We start from the raw sequence: 24,443 nt of genomic DNA on the forward strand, positions 1-24,443 counted from the left end.
ATAAGAAAAAATTTGGTTTTGCACAGCACGTTTTGTTCCAGTCCACATACCTTGACCAAAGATGAACAGTGCCTTTATGAAGGACTATTAAGAAAGCTATGGGCACATGGGCAATACTCCCATTTTTGCTTTATGAAGGTCAGGTATTTTTTAGTCACCTTGTGCTGACATGTCTGCAATGTTCTAACCTTGGTCAGATCAGCTGTATATTTACAGTGCCTTTTGTAGAAATCTTGACATTAAATCGGGCCTGTTTATCCTTACATCCATCAGACTGTCTGTCCATTTGGCTTTAGTTTCCGTGCAATTACTCTCAAATTATCTTTAGATTTGATCCAGTTTGGGTATAGCTTGATATTGATGAGACCTGACTGTGATCAATTATCAGCACTAGCACTCAACTTCAATGTTTGTGTGATAGCAGCTGATGAACACATATTAATCATTGTCCACAAGCCTAAGTCTGGTAAATTTCATGTCAGATTAGGAGTTTTTAGCTGTACTGCTTTGGACCAGAAGACTCTAGTTATAATTTCAGTAGTCTGTTGGCAAGTCAAATTTCAGTTGAGTTTGATTTTTCATCATTGAAGTGACTGGTGATTTTATTTTGAAAAAAACTTGCCTCAGGTTTCAATATTTTCATGTTTAATTGGTGTTGCATAAACTGTTAGAATATTTATTGACAAATCCAAATATAATTTCATATTTGGAAGACAGAAGGCCTGCTTCTAAGTTGATATATTGTTTTTTGTTGCCCTGTGTGTCTCTGAGACAGTTAATAAGTAGTAAATTAAAGAAGGTGTTACTGCAATGACTTTCCATATGGCCAGCTGTTAATTCTTAAGTTGATGATGATATTTATTGAAAAAGCAACCTGTTTGAGCAGATTTTTTATTGTATGATAAAACAGCATATTGTAGAGTTTTTTATGTTTAACTAAGAAAAATATAGTTAAGAATTGTGTAAAACAATCAAGTTTTTTATCTGGCAATCCATTGCTAAATAGAGGCAATTTGACAACATAGTGAATCACTATATATATTCATTGTAAGGAGGATTAAAATGAGGTGATAATTTTTATCTACCTTTCTGGAAATCAAGTCAGATTTGAGGCAAGAATATTTGCCAAATATGTAGTTATTTCACCCAATAAGATCAATTCCTTTCATTTGCTTCTTACCTATAATTTTGAAAGAAAAAGTACTTTATCACTTTGGATGTATCAAACTGCTTGTATTATAAGAAAAATTATGTAACTTATAAAGATGGCAATTTCTTCATTTAAGTGGCGAAAAGGAAGTCCTTGTTTGATGACAAGCCAGTAGAAATACAGGAATTAACATACATCATCAAAGAGGACATAAACAGTTTAAACAAACAGATTGCACAGTTACAGGAGCTGATCCGGACAAAACAGACACAAAATGGTCAAAATCAGACTCACTCCAATTCAGTGGTTGTTGCATTACAGGTATACGAGTCTGTCTTTCTCTTCTGTCGGTAACTTATTGTTTTTAGAAGGCCTGCATTTGGAGGTTGTAAGACATGGTGGGACTCACTTTTCAGGCCAACCAAATTAATGATATTGACATTAACCATGTTACAGTTTCGTTTCAAGATGTACAGCAAATATTATGGTACAATTGACTTGCAACGTAATATTTCTTATTATGGATTTAACACATTCTTGATATAGTATGGCGCAGCGTGCACTGTATATCTTTTGTCATACATATGTTTGTGGTTTTTTAAAGTTATTTCAGTTATTTATGAATAAAACTGTTCATCTATCAACAAATATGACAGTCATTACTGTAAAGTCTTTCAGTGATTTATTATTAAAACCACACATCCAAATTTACCTGATTATCCTGGTGTCTTTGATTTCATACAAAGGATGGTGATTCACCATGAAATCTGGCCACTTTACTACAATTACTAAAACTTCCAAAAGACTTTTTCTCAAAAACTGCCCAACAGATTTTGACAAGACTTGACTGATAGCATCTTGTTTCAAGACCTTTGAATTTAATAAAGTAATGTTGATCATCATTTAGAAAATTATGAACCAATTTCCTGTTATAAACTGCTCAAAAGAATGTTACCGTATTTGCCATACTGTTTCAAGGTCTTTAAATTCAACACTTGTCCCAAAATATGACAACATAAGTTTAAAAATAAGGAAATATAAAATATGTATTCTTGAAATTGTGTTGTATTTATTTTACAAAATAAACAGCTTTTTGGTGCTTTTTTGTTGATTTTTGTATCCTTTTCTCTTGCACATTAAAATAGTTATGCTACATATACATACATACCTACATATATATATATATATATATATATATATATATATATATATATATATATATATATATTTGTAATAATAGTTTCTGTAAGATTCATTTAGTTAATGGCAGTTTTAATTTTAAGTTCCTTAGAAAGGTTTTGTACTCTTTGAATGGGTCATGTAATGCATACTGTTTCATTAACAGTTCCAAAGTCGATGTTCTGAAGAATTGGGATAAACATCACATGGTCCAACTAGGCCAGAAGTGATGCAAATAGCAGTCACACATTTATCTGAAAAATGCTCTTGACCAACTTTTTGATTAACCAGTTTTTAATCAGCTGATTTGTTGACATTTTGAAATTCAGAATCATTTATTTCTATTAACTGCTTCACAGCAGACATTGTAACTATATGACTAAAATTGTTCAAGGTAAATTAAAACTCCAAATCACACAAACGCGGCATACAATGTACTGTGTATATAAAGTATAATAATGCTATTTACTACATGGTTAGCATTCGATATACTCTTTACATAAAGTATAATTATACTATTTAACACATAGCACTGTTTACATAAAGTACACCTCTCCCTTATTAACTTGTGTACAGTGGGGTACAGAAACATAGACGGCACTTGAATTGAGGGCACAAGTTCCCGAGAAACCTAAAAAAATAAGAAGTGATGCCATCCCTGCTAGACATTGACAAAAACTAAAGGGGGGAGGGGAACTGGGCATTTTAATGACTGAATACTTGTTTTAAAATTGTGTTGAGAATAATTGTCAATAAAGTGCTTTTCTAATGAAGTTGTTCATTATTCTGTATACTGTACATTTATTTTCTAGATGCCCAACATCTGAAAGAATCATTAACGTTATTTCACTTGGTTTCAACAATCTTCACATGTATGCAAAAACATTGGTGCATTACATCACTGCTTTTTTGTTGTTGTTGATTAGTTGGGTTCCCAGCTTGTTGTGTGATAACCGAGTGTGGATCAGGGAGTCACAAAGCAGGGAACCAGACTAACTGTTGATAGATCACAACACAAGATTCGTTTTTTGTTTTGTTTAATTAGTAAAATATTGATGCCATCATTTCATTGCAAGTAATAGTGAAACTTCTTCTCATCCCTGAGGATATCTGTAAGTGCCAATTTAGGAATTCTCTGAAACTCATTTCTCCGCAATGATCTTTATCTGTGAAACAAAGCTCTTTATTTTACATAGTCTTTTCACTTGATTGCCATGCTTTTTGATCACATTGATGATCAAGTAGGTTAATTTAAGGTTGTATAAATATATTAAGTACACAATGATAATTATAACTGTGTTCGATTGATCAATTGAGATGAGTTCGACAGACATGTAACTGGGGCCACTAGATCTTATGCATGTGCAGTTTTCATGCCTTTTAACTTTTCTTTTGTTCCACCCCTTTTATTTGATACAAAAGATGCTGTTAACAGGATAGTACAAATGAGGTCAACTTTTAATTCAGTTCAAGAATAGAACAAATAGTTCCACAAGTCAGATAATAAAACACGATCGGCACTTAAGTAGGTTCTCTGAGAAATGCTCAGCTGTTATGGTGGATTGACACATTTTATGTTTAAATAAAGGAAGACACATTGCATTTATGATGATTACACTTAAATAGATCTAAATGATAGAACTAAAACATAAATTTCACTTGATAAAAACTTATTCATTGGTATTTATTTATGCAAGTACTGCCTCCACTAGACCTAAGTGACATTTCCATTGATCACATTTTCGTTGAATATTGAATATTGCCTCCACTAGATGTAAATTACATTTTCATTTCTTGAAATTTCAGTGAAGATCGTTTGGAAAGAACATGTAGCAAAAATATATGACCTCTTATTAAAAGTTGATAATTTCATATGTTGATTAAAATTTCCAGGTCCTATCTGCTGTTTTTGACAATAAAACGACTGATATATCAGAGTTTCATTTACCAGTTTTGATTGTGATTTTCTTCAAGTTTAACAGATATGGATCAATTCTTGGGTATTTTTTTAAAATAAAAATGGATCCATGCCTGACCCCACATTATAAACAGGGTTGTGAGTTATCGAGGGAGTGGTGTATAATGATACTAATTACTATGTGGTCAGTATACCAGTTACTATTTACATCAACAAAGTATAATAATACTATTTACCACATAGTAAGTATTCAATGTTCTATTTACATAAAGTGTAATAATTTACCACGTGATCAACATACAGTGTTCTAATTACATAAAGTATAATATTCTAGCACATGATAGGTATACAATGTACATAAAGTATAATAAATACTATTGACCACATGGTCGACATATAATTTACTATTTATTTAAGCAAAGTATAATAATACTATTTACCACATGGTTAGTGTACAGTATACTACATGCATAAAGTGTAATAATACTGCTTACCTCATGGTCAGTATATGATTTACTATATATAAACAGTGTATAATACTATTTACAACATGGTTGGCATACAGTATACTATTTATCAAGTAGTCAGCATAGTGTTTTGTTTACATAAAGTATATAATACTATTGGCCACATGGTCAGCATACAATGTTCTATTGACAATATTCTTATTTAACAATAAATGTTGTTAGGTTCATACAGTATTAAACCAGCATTCTTTTTCCAGATCAATTTTGACAAATATTATTAGCGTGTAATCTGTAGAAGACGAGGCTTTAGGTCAGGCACTAATTGTCTTGTACAACTCCTGGAGAACACATGCTTTTAGGTCAGGCACTAATTGTCTTGTAGCAACTCCTGGAGAACCCATGATTTTACGTCAGGCACTAATTGTCTTGTAGCAACACCTGGAAAGCACATGTTTTAGGTCAAGCACTACTTGTCTTGTAGCAACACATAGCTAGCACATGATTTTACGTCAGGCACTAATTGTCTTGTAGCAACACATGGCTAACACATGATTTTACATCAGGCACTAATTGTCTTGTAGCAACAATTGGAGAGCACATGCTTTTAGGTCAGGCACTAATTGTCTTTTAGCAACACTTAGAGAGCCCATGCTCTTTGCTCTGTTTTGCTATGTATCAAGGTAATTATGGATTGGCTATGTATATTTGCATGTGCCACAGTGACCATGTTGTTGGTTTGTAGACATAATGATATGATTTCACAATGTGCTGAGAGTCACTCCACTTGATTTAGTTGCTAAATTGTCTGCACAGTGTTTTAAGTGTCTACTTTGATTACCCTCTTTTCATGACCCAAGTTTACCATTATTGAAAATATTTTCACTGCTGATCATTGGGATAGCAACAAACTGTGTTTTTGAATTATCTAAATTTTTAAATTATTTTCCTATGGCCAGAAGCTTTAACATTACTTTTGTTATTACTATTTTCAGTCCCAGTTGGCAAATATGTCCAATAATTTCAGGCAAGTTCTTGAAGTCAGGACCGAAGTGAGTATGAATCTATTTCTATTTTACACTTATACTGACGGTCATTTTTATTGTACACAGTTTTGCTTGCAAACCTGTCTGCTTTAGCTAAAATAGGAATGAGAATAGTTATCTTTTATTTCTTTTGAAATTGTACACATAGAAGACATTTTTTGAAACAAAGTGGCCATTATTTTTTAAACTACAATTATCCTTATTTATAATGTAAAATGTCTGTGTTTGAAAAGACTTTCAATCAAAGAAACTCGGGTACTGCAAATTTTGACACCCTATCAGTGAAGGGCTTGCATTTGTGGTTTGTAAGATGCCTCTTGATTTTGCTGTGTAACGCTGAAACGTTAAGGTGATTGTTAACATAAAATTTAGTTTTGCAGAATAACTTTTGTTATGGAGTAAGTTCTTGTATCAAACTTTGTGGATTACATGTACTTAGGTTAATATAGAAACCTTTAGTTTCTGGGGTTACAGTCATGGTCATGGTAAGTCTAATAAGAAAACGATGGTTTCTGCACATTAAGTTAGTTCAAGACTGCATATTGATGCCAGTGTAGAGGTTTATTAAACACACAGTATCTATATATGTGCCATTTTACAATATCTTTGTTTCATTTTAATGTTATCTTTTATATCGTTTCTATATATTTATTCTCTGAGGCACTGAAGGCAGAGGTAGCCTGGAACAATGTATTAAATTATTAAAAAATAATTTTTCGTAGAATTTTCATGTTGACAGAATGTGATACATAAATAATGGCTATAAAACCTGAAATATGGGTTTATATCCTCAAATTCTCAGTATACAAGTTTATTAATGAGCAGATATATATATATATTATGATGAGGTATCTACCACCTGTTTGGCAAACTTTGGTGCCACTCTTGAAGCCACATTTATGTGTGTGTTTGGTCTTTGCTAGTCATTACTCAAGTTGCAACATTCTCCAGTGCTCTGTGTGACAACCTTTTGGGATGCCATCATTATGTGGTAGTCCGATAGCGCAAGTAAGGTTGCATGCAGCATATGAACTACTTGCCATCCCTAGTGCTCATATATTCAGACCCATTTGGTGTCATCCTCAAAGGACACTCGGCAAAGAAAAGAGATAAAAGGCCACAGCAGTAATAGGTTCAAGCTCAGTCAAATTTCAGCTTTGTCAGTCTAAGATGCTGTTTAATAAAGAAGGTAAGAAACTTGGATTTTCTTTCCAAAAGCCTCTTAATAACTGACATTGACTCACCATCCCACTGCCTACAGACAGCCTACTGGTTGTCACAAGACTCCTTCATTTCCATCAGAATTGGATGAACCTATTTTCACAAAGTGAATGGTCAGTACAGGTTGTTTCGGAGGGGCTTTGGATTTCATGATAGGTGTTCTGTTAGGTTTGGAGAAGGCTGAAATTATACAGAAGGAGATAAGGTGGTTATTCAACAGGTTGGCAGTGGAGACGATTTGGAAACCAAGCTGTTTGGTGTTTTATTCCAGGTTCTTTCAAGTGTCAAAGGTCAGTGGAAACAAACATAGTGCAGTGCCAAAGTTCAAAATGAAAGCAGCTTAACCAATCAGACATCCAACCAAAAGTGACAAATTTATGATCATTCTAGACTTGATCAGTGCATAGTTACACATCCCTATACACCCCGCTGCACATTCCTATAGTTTGTCTGCCAAAACAAACAAAAGCAGTTTTGTATGTTCTTATTTAGCCTCAACACAAGTCCTATGCATTCACAAAAACTCATCAGCTACCTCAACACCCATTTCAGGTTGACTTATTGACAGCAGTTGTGGTGTATCTACAACATCCTCTCAAAACACAAAGTAAGTTCTATTCTGGTGAGGGCAGGAATGATCTCTTGTCCCTTTTGTCACAAGTCAGGAACATGAATGTGGTAGCATTATTCCAGCATCAGTGGCACGACAAAGATTGATTCACATCAAGTATCCCTGTAGAAAAGCCTGAACCAGAAATTGCATTTTGCATAGATGCCAATTTATATGAGTTTGGAACCCACCTTTTGCCATGATTTGACACATTCACTGGCAAGTAGGGTCCAGAGAAATTGCATCTTTATATCATCCTTCTAGAATTGAAGGCTATAATCAAAGCTTTTCATGTCTGGTAGGACTGACTTTATAGGAACATAATTCTTATGATGTTGGACAGTTTAATGCTGGTGACCTAACTCTTCAAATGGTAGAAGCGGGTGGGACCAAAACACCTAACCTATGTATTCTGGTTCAGAAGTTTCTGTGCTTGTGCTCCCAGCTAAATATAACTGTACATAAAAGACACTCCTGCCAGCCTTAAATGTCATAATCCACTCTGTCAAGAAAGGGCCATATCCATTATACATTATGGTCATCGACTGATCTTCAATCACATTGCATGCATTGTGGGCATCCAGTGATAGACCTTGTTGTCACAAGGTGGAATCACAAACTGCCCACCTTTGTCTCCCCAGTCCCAGACTCAGAAGCCAGGGTCATGGATGCACTATTAATCAGTTGGGAGTGGCTATGGGCCTTCACCTACCTCACCCCTAACCCCCAGTCCTGGTACCAAAAATATTACAGACTTGAGGAGTCAGAACTGCACACTGATTGTGACAGACCCATTTTGAGTTGGGCCAAGTCCAGCCTTCTACTTGATCTTGCAACAGACATGCCTAGGAAAATCCCAACAAAGCCTAAACTACTCAGACAGCTGCAGTGACTGGTAATTCATCCCTGTCCAGACATGCCCCTCCTTCATACCTGACTCTTGTCATTTGAACTGTGCAGAGAAAGGAATTTCAGCCTCAAATTGTGGTGAGAATCTCACAAGCTAGAAAGTCCTCCACCTTGAAATCTTACAATCGAACGTGGCACGTATTCACTGACTGGTGCCAAGTCAGCAACATCATCTCTTTGAGTTGCTGAGTCCTACAGCTGGCTGTTTGAAGAGAAAACATGAGCCCTGGATACTATCAACGATTACTGCTGCATGATTTCCGTTACTTTCAGGCATCATGTCAAAAAGGGTATTGGTCATGATAATGATCTATCGAACCTATTAACCCATTCTGACTTTAATAGACCAAAAGCCCTCACTGTTTCCAAAATGGAATCTCTCATGAGTTTTGACATGGCTCAATTCAGATCATTGGAGCCTTTGGCTAGAATCTCACTGAAGCTACTATCATACAATACATACTTTCTGATAGACTTAGATTTGGCATTGAGGGTGAGCAAGTTACATGCCATTCAATGGACCTGATCTATCTCCAGTTCAGATCAGATGGTTTCAGTTCTAATGATACAACCAGGCTATCTAGCTTATGAAATCTGTTGTCTGGAGGCAATCAACGAGTCATCACATGCTCCTCTTCAGCAGATAGGTAGAAAGAGAAGTGACCATGTCCATGTCCTCAGGCATTTCAGGAAAGCAACACTTTTCCCCAATGAAGGCTGGGAAAGACGATATCGCCCTTTGAGCCAGTTACTCATGGCTGAAGTGGGTATACACTTGGCATATTCTGAAGTCTTAAAATATCAGAGTTGCCTCTGAAAGATTTCAGTTCATGAATTTAGATTGATCTCTGCAAGTCTCACTTTTTAACATAATTGTTTTTATCCAAGATGTAATAGAAGTTGTTGGCTGACCTGCACAATCAAGAATTTTGTGGTTTTGTCTAGAATTTAGCTTTACATAGACAAAATTTGAATCTGTTGGTTCCAGTGGTTGCTGCTCAGATGATCACCAGATCCAGTTGACAGCTGCACAACCTTCTAATGGGCAGTAATTTAGCACTTTTGCTGTATGCCCCATGAACTTATCAGTAAGAAGAGTTAAGTGATTGTCTTTTTGGCTGGGTATCATTATACAGATCATGTGACCATTGGTTGTGCTGCTTTCCAGTTAGGACAGCAGGCTGTTCATCATAAAGGAAATCTAGTCATTGTTCCCCTGAAGGGCACCAATAGTAGATGTAGAGATGCTCAGAGTTCCCTCCTCCTTTTAACGATTCTCCTAAATTTAATGTTGTAGAAAGCAAACTTTCAGGTAAATTATGTATCTCTCTGAATATTTACCCAGTTAAGTAAATTATGTATCTCTGTGAATATTTACCCAATCACAATGTAGTAAAATCCTCTCAACCTCATTAATGCAAGCATCCTAAATTGATGAATCTCTTTGCCAGGGTTCCCATGCTACTGGGAAATCAGGAAAAAATCGGGAGAAATTATAAAAAAAATTTCAACCATGAAAAGTACTTGAATTTCGCAAATATTAATGAAAGTCAGGAAAATCCCGGGAACATGACGCCCAAAACAATGACGTAATTGAGTTGTAACTAAACTGATCATGATTTAAATTTATCAAGTTCTAACCAGAATATTCGGAGGGTGCAGTATGGATCATTTTATTGCTTGCAATAAACATATATGCTGAGTCAATCTTTATGCTCAGTGGATTAGATTCATCTAGTAGACTTTTATTTTCAAACTCAGCTCGATGTCCGTATCTTTACTTACATGGAAGGTATGAAAACCAGTCTAGCATCACAAGAGACCACATGGTTGTGGCAAAGCGTAGCCGCTTACCGGATGGACGAGCAAACTTAAACGTTGTTAGATCCAGTGATACCTGCATGAAATCAATATGAAAATTTCTTATTTTCTCAGAAATTGTGAGTATTAAAATCGTTATGTCTTTAATCTGCTGAAAGACAAGATAAAACTACAGCGTTGATAAAATGTTACCTGGTACTCGTGATTTGCATTGCTAGTCTCATGAGTACACAAATCTAACAACCCACATTTTCACATGTTTTAGAGAGAAAATTTATTTAAACGAAAGTCGTATGCTGGTTGTAATAAAAATACAAAAATGTAAGAACACAAAATTCTCCATATTTTTATATTCCAAGAACAACTTATGGAGTTTTGTTGTATCTCGTGACTACCACATTGACATGTGCTCTCTGCTTTATAAATCAGACTGGCCAGATTGCTGGTTTTTAAAAAAAGTATCTGACTTTCATTTAATATAATTGAATTTCTGTACAACAAAAGGAGTTTCTTGTTGATGTCACATGTCTATTGGACTTCCTATGTCGTCGTTTGAGATTTGTGAAGTTATGAGACTAGTAATGCAAATGGCAAGTACAGGGTCAGGTTTCATCTATGCTGTAGTTTCGTCTAGTCTGTCAGCAGATTAAAGACATAACGTTTATAATACTTTACATTTCTGAGAAAATAAATAATTTTCTAACAGTTTGATGTAGGTTTGAGCTGATAAAACATAAGTTTAAATTTGCTAGGCCCATTGGTAAACAACTACCATATGTCATCTAGTCTGTCAGCAGATTAAAGACATAATGTTTATAATGTTTGCCATTTCTGAGAAAATGAATATATGTATATAATTCCTTAGAATTAAAGGTTTGAAAGGAAACAAAATTAATTTATGTTCATTAAGTTGTTCCCGCTTGGCAGCATAATGCAGGTCAGCAAAGTAATGTTAGAATTTTTATTCTGTACATTGAAATGACTTTACATGTCAATTTATAGGAATATAATAAAACTTGTTTTGTGTGATACATTTTGTGGTTTTGTACACGATCGTCCTTTCTGACTTAGATGTTTTGGAGAGTCTCGAAAGAGAAACATCTTTAGATTTAGAAAATGCATGTTTTACAATCTAAAATGTTCTTTAATTCCATTCAGTAATGGTCATATGTGAACCTTGAAAATATTAATTTCATCCTGAAAAAACCCTGGAAATGACCTGGAAATTTGTCTTTAGAAAAGCATGGGAATCATGCTTTGTTTAAAACTGTGCCACCTAAGTGGTGCTCTATAGTTTCATATTTTGCATAGGGTTAGACTTTTTAAGAAAAAGAATTTCCCTAGTTTTCCTAATTGGTTATACAGGCTGTTTAGAAAAGACCATGTATATTTTATGTATTCTTAAAAGAACTTTTAATTCCCTTTATTTTGGTGTATGATTGATTTTTGTGGCATGTGTTAATAGAGTATTCAGATTGGCCTTGGTTAAAATCTGCACCTACCAAAAAAGTGCAAGCTCTTCTTGGTCATTTTCACTTCTTATGCTTCCAAGATAAACAGTGAAAAAGAGCAAATAACTTTTTTACATTTTACTTATATGGTAATACATTCATTTCCCTGTTTAGGCTGGGGGAGGGATTTTGAGCACACAGGAACAGTCATTTAGGTTAGCTATGTGCTTAGATGAAGAAAAGTTTCCAAAAGTACAATATCCAAAGAAATTTCAGCCACAGTAGATGAAAGTAAGGTATGCCAACATTCTGTCCATGGTGTATGTTGCAGATGCAAACAATTTCACCTTACACCTGTCACTCTCTCAGATGTTCGTAATATCTGTAGAGCCCCCTCTAGTGGTGGTCAAGGGGAGCTAATGGGTAAGAGTTTCCTGTATGTTTATAGTATATTGGTAGAAAAGACAAAATTTTGTCATTTCATGAGGTAGCAGAGTTTATTTCCAAACACTATTGTGATTGGGTAAGTTTTCTTGCAGGACCATAATTTACTAAAAAGTTTGCTTTATGATCCAATTTTGATCAGACTTGGAATATATGCTTATCTCATGAAGATCTTGGATGAATCTTATGATGAGTGAGTGAGATTCACACATTCTAATGACGTGATCTTGTATCTGATTGCCTGAGCTTGTTACAACTGAGGAAGCTACATTTTTTATTTGTTTTTTATCATACTTGGAATATATGTACATTTATATCATCTGATGGTTTTGATTATGAGTTAGATCCATCAGTATTAATGATTTGATCTTGCATCTGATGGTTACAACTCTGGATACTGTATTTCTAATCTGATTTTTATCAGACTAGACAAATTGGCTTATAACATCAAGATCATAGATGAATTTAATAAATATCCATGCATACTATTATTAATGATGTAATTTTGCATCTGATTGGCTGAGCTTGTTACCAATTTTGAAGTCATATTTGTGATCTGATTTGATCAAACTTGGAATATATGTTTCTATCATCAGGATGCAGGAGTCTTCTAGTAATGAGCAAGATCCATGCATATTAATGATATAATCATGCATCTGATTGGCTGGGCTTCTTACCGCACTTGAAGCCACCATTTTGATATGTTGGGTTTATTATCATTGTCATCTTGGCTGACTTGATTAAGAACAAGAAATTGGAGATATTAAATATGCCTTCATCTTTATATATAAAAGAAATTAGGATATAAAATATGTGAGATCAGCATGATGTAAAGTTTGGGAGATAGTTTGCATAGCACATGTTACAGCACTGTAAAATAAGCCTGATTAATGAAATAGTCAACTGTTAAGTTACACAAGCCATGTGAAGGATATCAGGCCCAATCTTTCACTGTAAACTTTCTATTTCAGAAGAATTATAGCAAAAATGTTCTCATTTATAATCAACCTGTTCCATTTGCTTCAAAGAGGTTTTTCAGTGTCCTGTCATAAATAAACAAAATTCATACTTAGGTTGGCTGCTTAGCTCAATGAAAAAGCTTAGACTTTTTTCCTTTAAAGGTATTAAAGTTTCAGGGCATGAAAAATCTCTGTAAACAAAGTTTTTATCAGTGAAATTGTTTGATAAACATTGTATAACAATTTTTTTGGTCTCAGACATGAGGTAAAATTATTTGTAAACTAGGAGCAATTCTTGATATTAACTTGGCTTTTTTAATTTGTTGCCTTTTAGAATCTGAAACATCAGAAAAACCGAAGGGAACAATTTTCACAATCTTCCGTATCTGCCAGTATGCCACCAGCAACATTTGGACAGCAAGGTAAATTTTAATTCATCATAAACCCCATGTAAGATACATTTGGAAGAGGATACAAACAAAATAACATGGTACAGTCAATTTTATTTTACATTTCGTAGAATCCTGATTTTGTTCTAAAACTAAGGCAGATGAAAGAGGGCACAGTTTACTGAATTGTACAATGTGCTAAAAGAAATATGTTGCCTGACACAGTTTACTGAATTGTACAGTGTGCTAAAAGAAATATGTTGCCTGACACAGTTTACTGAATTGTACAATGTGCTAAAAGAAATATGTTGCCTGACACAGTTTACTGAATTGTACAATGTGCTAAAAGAAATATGTTGCCTGACACAGTTTACTGAATTGTACAATTTGCTAAAAGAAATATGTTGCCTGACACAGTTTACTGAATTGTACAATGTGCTAAAAGAAATATGTTGCCTGACACAGCTTACTGAATTGTACAATGTGCTAAAAGAAATATGTTGCCTGACATGTATGTTAATGGCAATGGCATTTGAACCATAGATTAAGCCAGTTTCTAGAAATCCTTAAAAAATATTTAGCAAACATTTTTTTCATTAATAAGCTCTTTAGTGTGACAGCATTTCTGTTAAACCTGGGATCTCACAGGAGCCAGATAAACACTTTTCTGTGTTTATTTTTTGTATATACACTAAGTGTATGCAACATGTTTGTTATTTCAAACGACCTGTTTTTGTTTTTGATTGCAGACAAAGAGGCTTAGTTACCATCTCACACATCAGAATTTGTGGACCAGCTATGTGGATCAATATCTTGTATCCCGTTTCAATCTCAGAAACTGGACATTGTCATGCCAACCAAGATGGCCCTTATTCAATCACAATTTGACTCTACCATATACCTCTGATTGTAATGGGTCACAACCGCAATCACAATCAATCATACAGTATCAGTCACCAGAAAAAATAACTTTGTCCAGTTTCACAAACCCAGGTTATACAGGCACTCTCGTGGATAAGTCTAATCTGCATGGTGCTGTTAGGCACTACCTGCATACAATTGCCAACTTTATATCTCAGTATCCTAGAAATGTACCTTCACTTGGTTCTTAAGCCCTGGGCACTCAAAGGGAGCATGTACTTAGCAACAGCTTGGGAGTCACCATAATGAATTCTGACATCCTCCTCAACATTCTTCTCCAGATACTTCGTAAATAGCACAAGCGACATTGGCTTCACCACCTTGATCCAAAGAAAACAAAACTTGCTAACAAGTTCCTCATTATTATTAGATAGTTCTTAATGCGCAAAGATGCAGTTTTATGGGCTTCAACTGAAGAAGGTTTTCACCTGCTGCCACTAAAGTTCAGTCATTCTCCTCACTCAACAACAACTGCCTGGTCTAAAGTTCTGGCATCAGTTGATTACTGAGTGAAAAGGAAGAATCTCCTTTTAAATTACTTTCACAGTCACGCAGATTTACTGACATTCTGGGCTTATTTTATCATCAGTTAAGTGTCAACCAACAGTATTTCTTGCAAAGACACTGTCCCTTGAATTTTAGTCAGCAATTCTCCAGACCATTTTTCCATTTGGATAACCCAGCAGTCGAGTGAGATATAGCAGCTTGGGGAACGACAGAGCCATCCTCAGTAGACATGGTTTGGGAATCTTTTAATGACACCTTGCATTTGTTGTGCAATGTCTTGGCCATGGGCTTTAGTTGGATCTAGTATTTACGGCATTTTTTTCAACAGGTGGAAAACATTCCACCATGAATCCCCCATGACATGTTTACAAGTTTGTTTCAAGTGCTCATGTCATAAACAGAGCTGCTCAACATACACTGGCAGTTGCTGTAATAGGGGTTATGAAGCAACTAATGGAACTAGATGAAGTGCTTTCTATCTCTACCTTTTCTAAAGACCATCAGAAGGCCAAGCTATGCTCACAGCCTTTATCATCATATCTCCTTTTGAATGTCAGGTTGATGATAAAAAGCCACCAAGGAGACCAGTTCCCTTCTCTCACACTCTCAGCAACAGCAGACCATGGTTCCCATGCTACTGGGAAGTTGGGAAAAAGTTGGGAGAAATGAAATTTTTTTTCCCAACAGTGAAAAGTCCTTGAATTTTGCAAATATTGATGAAAGTCAGGAAAAACCCGGGAATTTTCCTCCACAACTTGACACCCGACACAATTACACATAATTGAGTCGTAACTGAACAGGTCGTGAGTTACATTTATCGAGTTCTAACCAGAATATTAGGAGGTTGCAGAATGGATCATATGGGTACTTGCCGTAAATATATTTGTTGAGACAATCCAAATGCTTAGTGGATTTGATTCGTCTGGTAGACTTTTTGTTTCACAGACAGTTCAATATCCATATCTTTTTTATATGGGAGGTATGAAAACCAGTCTAGCATCACAAGAGGAGAACATGGTGGCGTTAAAGCATAGCCGCTTAGAGAATTGGCTAGCAAACTTAAATGTTGTTAAATTGAGTTATACATGCATAAAATTAATATGAAAATTATTTATTTTCTCAGAAATTGCGAGTATTAAAATTAATATGTCTTTAATCTGCTGAAAGATGATAAAACTAATGCGTTGATGAAATTTGAGCTGGTACTAGCGATTCTGATTGCTAGTTGCACAAGCATGCAGAGTCTCACAACTGTCATTCTCAAATATTGTAGAAAAAATATTAAACGAAAGTTGTATATTGGTTGTAATAAAAATACATAAACGAAAGAGCACAAAATTCTCTATATATATATTCCGAGATCTACTTCTGGAGTTTTGTTGTATCACGTGACTACCAGGTTGACGTGCAGTCAAGTAGTTGTTCTCGAAATAAATATGATGAGAATTACATGTTCTTTCTGGTTTTTGCAAAAGGTATCATACTTTCGTTTATAATAAAGTTGTGAAGTCATGTAAATATTAACACAAATGGTGAGTACTGGGTCAGGTTTCATCTATGCAGAGTTTCGTCTGATTAAAGACATAATGAATATATTACTTGCCATTTTCCTATCGATTTCATGCAGGTATAAGTCAATATAAGATAGTTTAAATTTGCCTGGCCCGCTGGTAAGCTATCTTACAGTGGCGGCAGATTCCAAATTTTTTACATGTAATTGTTCTGAACCCACACTCCATCCTAAATGTCCGAATATGAAAAATGGGGTTGGAATATTCGGAGGAAACCTGGATTAGAAAAATGTTGAATCTCTGAGCTGAACCTTGGTGTGAAACTAGTACACAGTGACATGTAGCTTGAAGCATTGGTTTCAGATCTTAAATAGAATGCAGGAGAGATGAGAAATTGTCATCCCTTTTATTACATATTAAAAAACGATAAGAGCCCATGTATCAATACAGGTTTTGCGACTGGTTTATTGGACTACAAGAAGACAAGTTGATTTTACAGAAAATTCAATCCTTGTTTATACAACAATATATAATTTTGAAGGTCTTTTGTCAACATTTAAATCAATCCTTTTGTAAATGTCTTTCAATGATGGAATTTTTAACCAAATTGTCTTAAGAAGTTTAGTTTGGTTGAAAAATTGTGTTTGAGATTTTATTGGCACACATAAATTCATGGTTGAACTTTTTTTTGTTACAAGGTAAGATTCTAATACTTTGCATTTATTGGGTTTTTTTCATACTGTGATAGGAAATGTTTACTTTGTATACATGCACATATATTGCTCTAGAATTCTTTACAATTAAAGGTTTGAAAGGAAACAAAATAATTTATGCTTATTAAATTGTTTCCACATAGAAACATAATGCAGGTCAGTAAAGTAAAGTTAGAATTTGTATTCTGTATATTGAAATGGCTTTAAATGCCAATATCTGGGAATATAGTCAGATTTGTTATGTGTAACTCTTTTTGTGTTTTGTACATGATCATCTTTTCTGACATATGTTTAGGAGTCTTGAAAGAGAAACATTTCAGATTTGGAAAATGCATGTTTTTTAATCCAAAAAGTTCTTTAATTCCATTCAGTAATTATATGTTAACCTTGAAAAAATTAATTTCAAGCTGGAAAAAACCTGGAAATTTATATTTAGAAAAGCGTGGGAACCATGAGCAGAGGGATTTTTAAGGCAGAAGGATTGCTATGACACCCCTAGGACACAGAGGCACAGAAAGAGAGTCATCATTTTTGCCAGCATTTCTCTCCAAGAGAGTCTCCCTATCTCTAAAAATAATATCTTGTTCATGCTGTCCTTCTCACAGAGGCTCCAATTCTGCGAAATTGGAAAAGATATTCCATGTTGGACAAGTGATTTCTGATGGTCTAGGTATCACTTTCAGTGCACCTCCTCCTTTGTCCAAAGTTGCTTTAGTTACAAATGCGACACTCTTCACCCTGACATCAAACCTAAGCAGACTGAATCAATTCATTCATGCCCTTTGGTTAAAGATTGAAACACCATATTGGGTTCTAAATGCAACCTAGTAGGGAGACCATGTGATCAGTGTGGAGTTGGAAGATGCATATCTTCATGCCCCCAGTCACATGACTTCAAGAAGTTCCTGCGATTTGCCTACAAAGACACCCCTTACGAGTTCAGACCTTTCTCAGTCCCATGGGTTTCACTTGTTTGATGGACTGAAAATGGCTCATGTCTGGACCACTTTCACAATGGCAGTGATAACCACCCGGACTACATTCTACAAAAACATAAGGTGAGTTATATCTTGGAGCTAGACATGATATCCCTTGTTGCTGACCTGACCTTATACTATCTCAGCATTTTGTTGATCTAGGTATGGAGTTCAACACTCGAGTAAACAGAATATGTCTCCCTCAGGAATGAACATTTAAAATCGGTACAGTGGTGGCTTAATTGCTTATACAGGACAATCTGAGAATTTCTTTGGTTGCTGGGTTTGCTTAATGCAGCAGTGCCATATGCCATCTACATATGCACTTTTTACCTATTATTCTGTTGTCCATTGTTGGAGACATTCCTCAAGTGAAATGGCCCTTCACTTTAAAAGCGTACGAAGACAAATAAAACTCTTAACATTGGTGTGCCAAGCACACTTTATACCATTTGGGGCATCAATACCTCATATAGTTAACTTCCTACTAAGATTTGTTGATGAGAAACTGTTACCACCAATCACAAAGTCAACTATTCCATGGTCACTGACACCCTCTGTAATCATGGAGGAGAGCATATTGAACAGAACAAAGACTTCTTTAATCCTCTGTCCAATTTTAATTACATATGTCCAAAGATATTGACACTTTTCAAAAGTGTAATTTATCAAGGATATTAACCTGGCTGAGCAGGAAGCCATTTGAACCACTCACAAGAGCCCCATTGGTTGACCTCTCATATAAGACCTGCTTACTCAGTGAGTTAGTGAACAGCAGGCAGAATCAGCAAAATACATTCTCAGTCATTGGACCTGAACTTATGCAGTTCAAACAAAATGGGTCAGTATCTCTTATGCTTTCATTGCCTGTAACAGGCTGCTGTTCATGGGGAATCAAACTTTTGTAATGAAATTCCTGTCTGCTGTGGCTACTTCATCTCAGGTTTGTCTACAGGACCCGGTGCATACTTAAGAAGGATTGAGCCTTTGTGTCAAGGGAGATCACACTATTTCTTACTCCTCACAGAGTTAAAGTATGATATATCTGCACAAACACTTTCATTGTGTGTAAAGTGGGTTATTCGATTAACCAAACCATATTCACACAGATTTACCTTATATCGCATTTATTACCATACAAGTTTTTGATAAATAAGCAACACTGAAATTTGTTGTCACAGTAAAGAGGGAAATGTAAAAGGTATGAAAACTGTTATATACATGTCATGAATTTAGGACATTTGCTTGAAGTTGAAAATATTCATTGATGCAAAAGATGTTATTAACTATATATTTTTTATTCTGTCCCTAGGTCAATCTGTTCTCCTGCAGGATGAGGCTAAACATATGGGGGCCACAGGTGGTCATGTGGCAATAGACATGATGGATGACCACACAGGGGCAAATGACAAGTCACGGTATCAGCAGCAGTTGCAGCTCATAGATGAACAGGTTGATACCAGTGCATCTGTACTGGCTAATATTTTGTTATTTCCCTTCTTCCAGAAGCACTAGTTTTATATGCTTTACTTTGTCTATCCATCCATGCTGCCACCTAACCAGGCTATAACTCTTATTTCATTGCATCTATTATCACCAAACTTTTAGTGTACATGCATATTAGTATAAAGTTGTTTTGTACCAAAACTGGGTCACTGTAACCTAGTTGCTAGGATTTATGCAACATTGTGTAAAAAGTTTTTCATTTACCTGTCACCAGACAAATTAAACTCTGGGTTAGCTTTTTGGTGCATGAATCCAGTGTGTACTTTATTTCTGGGTTTACTCATCATGTCTTTAACTCCCATCTGAGTTCTCTTCAAACTCTCATCTGAGTTCTGATTCCAGAGCCCCCATTCATCAGTTGCCACAAAAATGGCATATTTTATGCAACATAGGCTATGTGTGGGTCATGCACCAGAACTGTTACAGTGACAAATTGTTTTCAAGATCTATGCAACATTTCTTGTAAACTGTGTCATAATGACTTGTACCAGTGAAGAGGAGATATCTTGTGGAACCTGTTCTTTATAGCTTAGGACATACATACATTTACTCCTGAATTTAATTCCATTACCAAGCAACCATTCATTTGGGTCAGTAATGTTTATCTGCTAGCATCGTAGCTCTGCTGTCAAACTGCAGAGGTGTAGAGCAAGTTGTTTTTCCCATTGTGTTTATAATCAGTTCTGTCTTTTTCTACAGATGACATATTTTTTCAGCAATGATACATTTTTCTTTCAGTTGGCATGTACATTTGATCAAACTTGGGCAATTTTTTAGTTTTTTTAAATGATGAGAAAAGCTGTGAAAAATCTTTCAAAAGTACTCCTTTATTTGAAATGAACTTTAAATCAATACTTTTTAATAGCTTGGTTTGTTGTTATCTGGAAGGATTATAATTGTGTTGTTATTTGGAAGCTATATAATTGTTTATGGTTGGATAAAGTATAACGTGTAATCTCAATTTTTGTATGAAAAATGTTTCCCAAGATTCATATTTTGTTCATAAATGACCTTTGTTTACCTTGCTTTGGGATGAATGTATAAAAACTATTACATTTTGAGGCTTTTATAATTATCAAAGATTGTAAAGAAATTATTTGATTTTAAATTATTATTACAGGATTCATATATACAAAGTAGAGCAGAGACCATGCAGAACATTGAATCTACAATAGTTGAGTTGGGTCAGATATTTACACAGCTGGCACATATGGTCAAAGAGCAGGAGGAAATGGTAGCAAGGTATATATCAACATTTAGCTGCAAAATCTTTCTTGAGTCACATACATGTGTGAAATTTTAATTTGATGCATTTCACTGTGATAATAATGGGTTGCACATTTTATTTGCGCAAAATTGTATTGATTGAAACAATTCAGAGTTTACTGTCCCTTTTGACAACTATGCTGGTATATTGGTCATTGTATTCATAAAGACCCATAATTTCTCAGCAAGATAACGAAAGCATAACTTAAAATCCTGTTAGACTCTTCACATTGTCCAAGACTAGTATGGGTCCATTTTAATTTACCAAACTTGCAGGCTTTTGACAGTCATTTAATTTCACAGGTTTGTCAGCAATGGATTACATTTTTTATACATTTTTATAATGTAAAAGAAATTTACCCCATTAAGCTTTGTTTGATAACCTTGAGTGGGGGCCTCAAGTGGCCAAGTGGTCTAAAGTGCTGTGCATTATGGATCACTGCCATCTCACCTCTGTCTGCGTGGGTTTGAGTCTCGGATTCAGCCAATGTGGGTATGTGAGAAAGCTTGCCAGTAGCTTCTCGTGGGTCGGTGGTTCTTTCCAGGGTTTTCCTGGGTTCTTCCTCCACCATTAATACTGGCCACCATGTATAGCCTATTGTGTGCTGTAAAATGGCGTTAAACCCTACAACAACAACAACATAGCCTTGAGTTGTTTAAAATGTAGTCTTGCCTGGTACATATTTTCCACTTAATTTTTTTACACCATATTTAAATACAATGTTATGTCTATTTAGTTTGTATTGCTTGTTGGCTTTTTTCATTGATAGTATGTAATGTATATCTCTGTTTTGTACTTGACCACTGTCCAGACTCAAGTTAATGGTGAACCTAACCAGTGACATTTTCTTCTTTAAAAACATTACCCAGGAGAACTACTGTTACTTCAAAAATTCAGCCCTCACAGGATAAATACTTTAAGCTAAAGAGCTAGAAGTTATCTGCCCACCCTAGGTGGCAGTCGGGCAGAGTGTTCTCCACATGGTATAGGGATTGGCACCATATCCCAAGAATATCAAGGTTACTGCACCTGCTTGTGCCCAACATTTCACTCACGCCTTGACAATTGGACCAACTCTCTCAATCAGCAACCATTTGAGGTTGCATACCGAAGGCACTTTAGACTCATATCGATGATACCTCATGATCGCAGCAGATGCAAACACAGAGGGCTGGGGCAAGCAAGTCTCCTACCTTCTCAGACAGACATAGGAATGTGGCCCCCTCAGGCTTATTATTGATATGTGCACATCATTGAAATGGATTCTGCTTTTTGGAAGCCTCTCTTTGGTGGCTGGTGAACCTACATGGGAAAAGAGTTCTCAGTCTGCCCAATAATCTTCACTGTGGTGACTGATCACAAACAGCAAAGCGGAACAAGTATCTTGACCTTTGTGTTATTGTTTAGGCTTTTCTTAAGTTATGTCCTCAGCAACAATCCAGATTTCAGTCTGACATCTCCTAGGCTGGCTAAATTATTGGCAGACTCATATTTATCTACATTCAGGAACTCGTACAGATGGAATGGCCTTTCGTCTCATATATTGCATACTCGATGTGGCTGACTTGTGTTGGACATTATTGACAAGATGGAATGCCAAAAGCCACAACCTTTGTCACACCTATCCAGGGCCCAAAGTCCTGGTTAATTGTTGCCTCCTATACATTAGTATAACTGAATGTATATACATCCAACACCTTGGATTCTGAACGTGATACAAAAACCAAAAGTGTATTTTCATCCTGATTACTCTACTAAATTAGGGAATACAGGACCAAGTCATTATAGGAAGGCAATGGAATATAATCTAAGTGGTTCACACCAGAGTACTTTATTCCAATGGAGACATCCATACTACAATAGGTAACTTTTCAGGCCCTTTGATGAGAAACAGTTAGCACACATCACAATTAAACTTACCATTACTACAATCACTAGTACATTGCACTGTCAGAGAAGAGAGGATATCACATGAACCAAAGCCCCAGTCTGTCCCTCAATTTGTTTGGATTTCACCTGGCTAAAGGCATGGGACCCTTGCCAAAGTGGACTTTTCATGGGGAGTAACCTGGCTTAGCAAGACATCATTTGAACTACTCTCAAGAGCTTAGTTTACTCATCACACAAGTCCTGCCTCCTCAGTACATTGGCAATTGGCAGGAAAAACTGGCAATACATTTCTTGGTGGACCCATCTAATTACAGTTCAGACATCAATATCACTTGCAAAGGCATCATTGAGTTCCCTTTGTAACAAGACCTGCTTTCTCTTTTGTATTAGCTATGGCAGGCAGTGATTATATGCCTTATCAGAGGACCCGAATTACATTCAGTTCTGACAAAATGAGTCAGTTTCACACATAATCGTACCATCTTTCCTTGCCAAGAACAGGCTTCCATCCATGGGTAACCAGATTTTGTAATGAAAATGGCCATGGAATGGAGATCAGAGCCAGACATTCTCCAGTTTTTATATCAGAGATCTTGCAACCCAACATGCTCAACCTAAACCGGTAGGACCTATAGGAGTGATGCAACAGGTCACCTTTCCAGGTCATTCATCAGCTTCATAACATGCAGTTTCATAACTTCTGTTGGATTTTGGGAGGGAAAGGTTTCCTTTTTTGAAGTTAGTCCCCAGCAGATGGAGTCTTCTCCATTTGGATTATCTAAAAGCTGTCTGACATACCTTTGAAGACCAGATATGGCATCTCTGTGGTAAGTGATGTATCTCCATCCACTTCGAACCTATTCTTCTAAGGTATTTTGATTGGAGAATGTATTTAAAGAAGAAACCAAATTTTCCTAGTAAAACGTTTCTTCATGAATTCTTAACCAATCATAATACACATACACCCTTCCCGCGGCTACATCTATAGTGTACCTTCCACTCCAGTGGTAACCTCGATATTCTTGGGATTTGGTGCCAGTCCCTATACCAAGGGGATATCACTCTGCCCAACTGCCACCTAGGTGGCAGATAACTTCTAGCTTTTTAGCTAAAACTTTTTATTCAGAGGGTTGGATTTGTGAGGTAGTAATAGTTCTCTAATGTATTATGATTGGGTTGGGTAAATATTCTTGAAGAAATATTTTGCTAGAAAAAATATGCTATTTTGTAAGCAACATTAAACATAGCCAAAATTTCTCTGTGAGTATTGTTTAAATATTCAGATAATTATTGATGGATGTAACCATGTTTACTTCTTATCTGAATATATGATATTATTTTTCAGCTGGAAATTCCTAAACTTGTTGGCAGCTTTGAATTTTTTAAAGAGGAGACTGACTTACATCATGACCTAATTATTGTGGTCTTAGCTTTTTATATAATGTTGTTTACTTTGAAAAATTGCTTATTCTTGCCTTAACATCTGATGCAGAATCAGTCATATTGTTGTGTTTTGTATTTAACTCGGGAAGATTTATTTATTCAAATTATTATTTACTGGAATTACAATATGCCTAATATTATTCTAGG

The 24,443-nt window shown here is 35.6% G+C and overlaps 1 protein-coding gene across 2 annotated transcripts in view; it reads left to right on the forward strand.

Moving 5' to 3' along the window:
* Positions 1-24,443, forward strand: part of LOC149808298 (syntaxin-5-like) — a 36,948-nt gene that overhangs the window by 9,189 nt on the left and 3,316 nt on the right. For both annotated transcript variants that reach the window (XM_089975746.1, XM_089975752.1), the window contains exons 5-9: positions 1,287-1,471; positions 5,707-5,763; positions 13,507-13,594; positions 19,503-19,642; positions 20,817-20,938. In XM_089975746.1, the coding sequence (XP_089831872.1) occupies positions 1,287-1,471; positions 5,707-5,763; positions 13,507-13,594; positions 19,503-19,642; positions 20,817-20,938 (592 nt within the window). The remainder of the gene's footprint in view (positions 1-1,286; positions 1,472-5,706; positions 5,764-13,506; positions 13,595-19,502; positions 19,643-20,816; positions 20,939-24,443) is intronic.

Source organism: Sinohyriopsis cumingii, chromosome 1, assembly GCF_028554795.1.
Source record: "Sinohyriopsis cumingii isolate HCF-2022 chromosome 1, ASM2855479v2, whole genome shotgun sequence".
In the NCBI taxonomy this organism is placed as follows: Eukaryota; Metazoa; Mollusca; class Bivalvia; order Unionida; family Unionidae; genus Sinohyriopsis; species Sinohyriopsis cumingii.